Source organism: Diabrotica undecimpunctata, chromosome 2 (assembly GCF_040954645.1).
Source record: "Diabrotica undecimpunctata isolate CICGRU chromosome 2, icDiaUnde3, whole genome shotgun sequence".
In the NCBI taxonomy this organism is placed as follows: Eukaryota; Metazoa; Arthropoda; class Insecta; order Coleoptera; family Chrysomelidae; genus Diabrotica; species Diabrotica undecimpunctata.
Window position 1 is genome coordinate 145,553,662 of NC_092804.1, and position 6,000 is coordinate 145,559,661.

A 6,000-nucleotide genomic window follows, 5' to 3' on the forward strand; every position below is an offset into this window, starting at 1 on the left:
TAAATTGCCTGTGTGTTTACTATATTTATAACAATATCGGTTATTAGGACAACGATGATGTTTTTGTAAAAATGCTGAGTCTTTCAGGTTATATTTGTAGCAAAAGTATTATGAAACAGGACACATATGTGTTATTCAATACCTGTACTCTAGTTTCTATTTGTCCTAATAAAAATGGGTAAACAATTTACGTAATGAACAATAAGTATTCTTTTCGGATTTTTTATGAATTAAATAATTATATCAATATCTCACCACATTGCCAAGGAATATGACTACCACGACCAATCCAACGTTCAGAAAAGTTGTATTTAAGTATGTTCTAACAACCTTCTCTCTAGAATGTGCATAAACCACATATGTTAGGTTTTAAGCATTTTACAATAGAGAAAAAGTAATACAACGCCATTATAGAAACTTAAGAAGCGATAGCAAAGGTTAATTGTAAACATGATGACGGCCAACGTCTGAATACGGACACGGCACCTAAAGAAGAAGATGAAATATCTTTTCTCCAGTAAGACATTTAGCACATATAACAAAGCATTTTGTGATGTTACATTATCATCTTTGAGTTGTTTTAATAAGAATAAACTATGAATATGCTTATCTACAGGTATTCAGTGTTCTACCGCACAAATATCAAACTAAGAATTATTGTGCAGCTGACCTATAAAATACATTTATCTCGAAAACGGTTAAATTTTTAGGTTACTAACAAGTATATCTTTTCTTTGTAAAAATAATGTATCTTTAATATTTTTTAATACAAATAGAGCTAACTTAAAGAGCAAAAAAGTTAGGCACAAATGTATGCCACACTTGTGGCATATGTGGCGCCCTCTATTATTTACATAAAAGTAAGTATACAATTATAATTTATCCTCCTCAAAAGCATATAACTGTAAACTTTTGTCCAAAAATATCTACAAACGTAAAAATTATAGCGAAAAATAAAATTTTAAATTTCCACTTTAACACCCTGTATCTTTCTTAATATCAACATTTTATTAAAGCGAGTTGGCTTAAATCGTAATATTCTAAAGTGCAGAATCTACGGTTTCTGTTTGTACAATTACTTAAGGACCACCCTGTAATTAAAAAAAAAGTGAAAGCACACACCCTTGTCAAATTCCTCTTACAATAGTATCTTCTTCGGACGTCTGATTCTAATTTATTAATTCTAATATCTTAATTATAATGTCAGCTATCAGATTTCTGTACAAACCAGCTATTATTCGATTGTCCCGTCCATCCAAACTGTCAAAATACCAACTAACTTGTTGTGTTTAACAGTGTAAAATACTTTCTCGTAGTTGACAAAGAAGGCAAATACATTAATATGTATTTACATATCGATATTTCTGTGTAAAAGCTTGGTCAAGGCAAACTGGGATTCTAAAAGGCGAACTGAAATTTGCCAACTTTTTGTTCACATCTGATATACAGCGCTAGCCAAAATTCCCCTTCCCACTCGTAACTTTTGGACGATTATACATACTTATAATAGTGAAGTTTGGAGAGAAAATAAATAGACATAGGCTTCCCAACTAGTCATAACAAGTAACGTATTAGTCATAGATAACGTTACAGAACCACTGTGACCGATAATTTTAAATACGACCTTATAGCAAGTGATATCTCATTTGAAAGGTACTGAAAATTCCTATTCAATTCAGTCATACTAATTTTGTTTAGGTTTAAGCAGATTTTGATGAATAAATTAAATAAATACTGTAGATTCGCATTTAATTAATAAATATTTAAGAACCAGGTCTTATAATTAGTGTTCAAAATATGCTTTATCTACTTCCTGACAGTAATTCATCCAATTGCTAAACTCTTATCGTACTTGTTCAAATGTGTTGCGGAAAATTGCCCTACATTCTTCAACAATTCGTTGTTTCAAAATGTCAATATTGTCTGATGATGGAAGCGTAAACCTTATATTTCAGAAAAAAATCTAATGGTGTGAGGTCCGGTGACCAAGTTTGCCATTCTTATTCCTCATCTAATTATCGTCTTACTGCACCATAATATTATGTAAAAGCGCTATCTTGTTAAAACGTTAATTCCAAGTTGCCGAATTCATCTAGATTATCTTTCAGAATTTCAAGAAATAACGACTTAATTGAGTTTTGTAACATCTCCAGATACACATCAGAAGTTAGCATTGAGAAAAACAGGCCCAACTATGTAGTTTCCCAAAAAACCTGCCCCAACATTTACTTTTTTTTGGAAATGGAGTATGTTTTTTACGCAAGATCTGAGAATTTGTGTCACTCCAATACCTCACACTATGTGTGTTAACATTTATATTGAGGGCAAAATAGTTTCATCACTAAAACAAATTATTTTCATGTAATCTGGCTGTTGGTTTATTTGATTAGACATATTTTCACAGAATTATAGTCTTCGGTCGGTGTCATCATTTGTAAGTTGGTGCACAGTTTTTAATTTGTATGGATGAAATTTGTTTTTAGCTAACACTTAGTATACACTCCTTTGACTGATTCCACAGATAAACGCAACTTGAGCTGTAGAAGAATGGTTCACTACCATTTCTGCAATTATTTAAATTTTTTTGTCAGCCTTAATTGTTGGTCGACCAGTTATCTTAGAAGTAAAGTTGAACAATGAGTTTGGATAGGACAAATAAACTAAGATATTAACTAATAATATTTATTGTACATAAATAAATACAAAAATTGAAATTTTAATATTATATTAAAACTAAACAAAACAAATCTGGCTTTAGATGTCTTTAAGTAGCTGGACAGGATTTCAGTAGAATGTAGTGGTTAAATGCTGATAATGTGGTTGAAATTATATACTTTCATGTTTGTAGCTTCTGGTGGCCATTGGGTACTAAATATTAGCTGCGGTATTTGCTGCATGATCAACCATGTGCTGCGTAATTCTTCATTCAAAAGCTGGACAAAAATTAGGCAAAAAAAACCCAGAGAAATTTAATAATATAAACTCGGTTCGCTATTCCCAATCCGAACTGTCTAGTGAATTTAGTAATTATTTTTTTGCGAAGTTAGTTACTTTTTGACAGACTAAAAGTGGCTGGAAATTACTATACAACTAAGCACACGTACTCATAGCCAATATTAATAGTAAACAAACTAAATAGTAAATAAAATAGAACTTTGCGAATTACCGACAATAAATATTTATTTATCTGCACCATATAATAAATATTTATGTTAAATTATAACAACTAAAATATATTTTTTAAATATATACTACCCAAAATTTGATGTGTTTAGTATACACTTCCACTATTTAGAATAATTCTTCTTTTTTTAAACAAAGTAGTATGCAATAGTAGGATACTTGAGCTATTAATACTGAGAAGTAGGAATTGTTGTGTTGTAGGTTTCCGACAATGAATCTGTCAAAATATGCCCGAGCTAAGCGAATGGAGTTTAAATGAATTTTCAATCCACGTACCAGCTTATATAAGCAAAAGACAATATGAAAAAAATATAACCCACTTCTACCTCTAAAGAATTGTAGTAATGAAAATTGACACGACAGAGCAGAGTTGCCAACTAACAGATACACTGTTTGTTGAAGTATAGAGGCATAGAAATTTATGTGTTCCATATCTGTCACATGGAGTCTGTGACCATGTCTGGAGTCAAATACAGGAAATATAACTGAAATAAATGAACATTGAAAATAAAAAATACAGATTAAATAGGATATCAGAGCCCGAATTATATTGTAGCAATTTAGCTGTAGATAACAATATTATAACATGTTTATGGTAGAAGTAGACGCACATTCAAAACCAAATAGATATCAAACGAACGGTTGGTCAAGACTGGTTGCAAAAAACAACGAACAAAAATGAATGGGCACTGTTAAATCCTACGATGGATGAAATAGCTGTTAATGATGATGATATAGTATCATCATCATCACCCAGTCCTTTGTGTCCACTGCTGTACATAGGCCTCCCTCATTTTTGTCCATTGTGCTCTATCTTGAACACTTTTTATCCAATTTCTTGACATTTTCCTGAGATCGTTAGTCCAACGAGTCGGCGGTCTTCCTCGACTCCTTTTGTCTAACCTCGGGTTCCACTCAAGCAATCTCTTCGTCCACCTTTTATCACTGATTCGGGCGACGTGTCCGGCCCAGTTCCATTTCAGTGTGGCAATTCGTCACATTACATTATGATATAGTATACGTTCTAGTATTAAATAAAATGTTCATTGTTATCATCATCAAATGTTAACAATTTGTTAACCCTATATTGAAAAAAATCCAAGAAAATTAAAACAAAAACTTTTATTTTAAAGTCACAGTCCGGAAATAAAAAAAATTAATTTTGTCCTATTGTCCTTGACATGAGTTTTAAAAACCTGCAATTTACTTAAAGCTAATATGGTCCATTACTATTTTCTTTTATCGAACACAGAATTAGAAAGTACAAACAATTTGAAAAATTGAAATTTTTGTTTTGAAATACGAAAGGTGATTGGCTAATAAGAGACGATGGAATGAGATTTTTGACGATAATGGACTTTAAAAGCAGAGAAGGAGATTATCTATTTTTGACGTAAGAACGAAAAACATCCAATCCTGTCAAGTTGTAGCAGTTCTGGTCTATGAATGCTGATTGGGAGAAAGTGCAGTTTAAGTTTTTGCAGTATTTATTGCAAGTACAAACCAGTTATTATTTATCTGGGGAATCATAGACAAGGAGATTTCTGGTAGTCAAAACAGAACAAAAGGATCCTTAGGAAGTTTTGAGCTAGATTCCGTGTAAGCAGACCAAAGGAAGGAGTTAAGCTACAAAGTTTTGATGATCGAATATTAGGGACATTTCAGAATTGAAAAATAATCGTGTGTTTTGAGAACAATATAGCAGATGTGTAAAGATTTGGAACTAAACAATTAAACAAAAGTATTAGATTTTCTGTAGATAATATATGTATTAAAATCGAATTTGGGCTGCGCAGTTCAATTTGTCAGGATAGGATAACATTTATATGTCGAAATAATTTTTTTTTGTATAATAACTTTTTAAGATATTTTAACATTATATTTATTTACATTGAACATATTTACGTTTTATTTATTTTCTTCTACTCCTGTTATTATTTATGAATAGAATACACAGCTAAAAGTATTTCTGTTTTCAAATAAGAATCCTGAGATATCACGTAATTAAGAATTTGATGTCTACAATTAAAAGTATTCAGATAGTTATATAAATTAAAATTCAATAAACCATTTTTTGTTTTAATTATAATTATATCAAAATTCATTAGAATTAGAATTTAATTTTTTTATAAATTTCAAAACGATAATAATATATATTGATTAAGTTGTCCGCTAACACATTGTCCGCTAATACTTTTTAATACCATATTCATTATTTTTAAGAAAATTTACGTAAATATTTTAATAAGCTCTTGATAGTTAAAAAAAACACATGTTCAATATTTTATCATATTTACTAAAAGACTTTTTCATTTTAAGGGAACTACCAGTTCGGGTTCATCTTCAAACTCTGCTTCAAATTCAGCTTCAGCTGCAGAATCTTCAGCTTCAGCTGCAGAATCCTCAGCTTCGGCTGCAGAATCCTCAGCTTCTGATACAAATAGTGCAGATGCTACAAATACCGCAAACTCTGAATCTGCTTCAAATACAAGAGTTCAAAGCAATGGATGCACTAAGGTTGGATATATTAGGGATTCCAGCGATTGTTCCAAATTCTACTATTGCTCAGCTGATGCCAGTGGTTCTTTAGTCGGTACCCAATTTACATGTACTCAGGGTCTTTATTTTGATACCACGAGTAACGTATGCAACTGGAAGGCTTTAGTTACTGACTGTGCCTAGAATAAATTAATGTACGTCTCAATTTTTCTTTTTGTTGAATATATATAGTGATAGAAATAAATTAAAAAATCTTTATGCAAAAATATTTGTGGACTTTTATAATGTAAGTTAAGGAATAAAGGAATTAAAAAGAAA

The 6,000-nt window shown here is 30.9% G+C and overlaps 1 protein-coding gene across 1 annotated transcript in view; it reads left to right on the forward strand.

The window, feature by feature from the left end:
* Window positions 1-6,000, forward strand: part of LOC140435007 (chitinase-3-like protein 1) — a 44,523-nt gene extending 38,523 nt beyond the window's left edge. Inside the window, exon 10 of the mRNA XM_072523667.1 lies at window positions 5,503-6,000. Within this exon, the coding sequence (XP_072379768.1) occupies window positions 5,503-5,865 (363 nt within the window). The 3' untranslated portion in view covers window positions 5,866-6,000. The remainder of the gene's footprint in view (window positions 1-5,502) is intronic.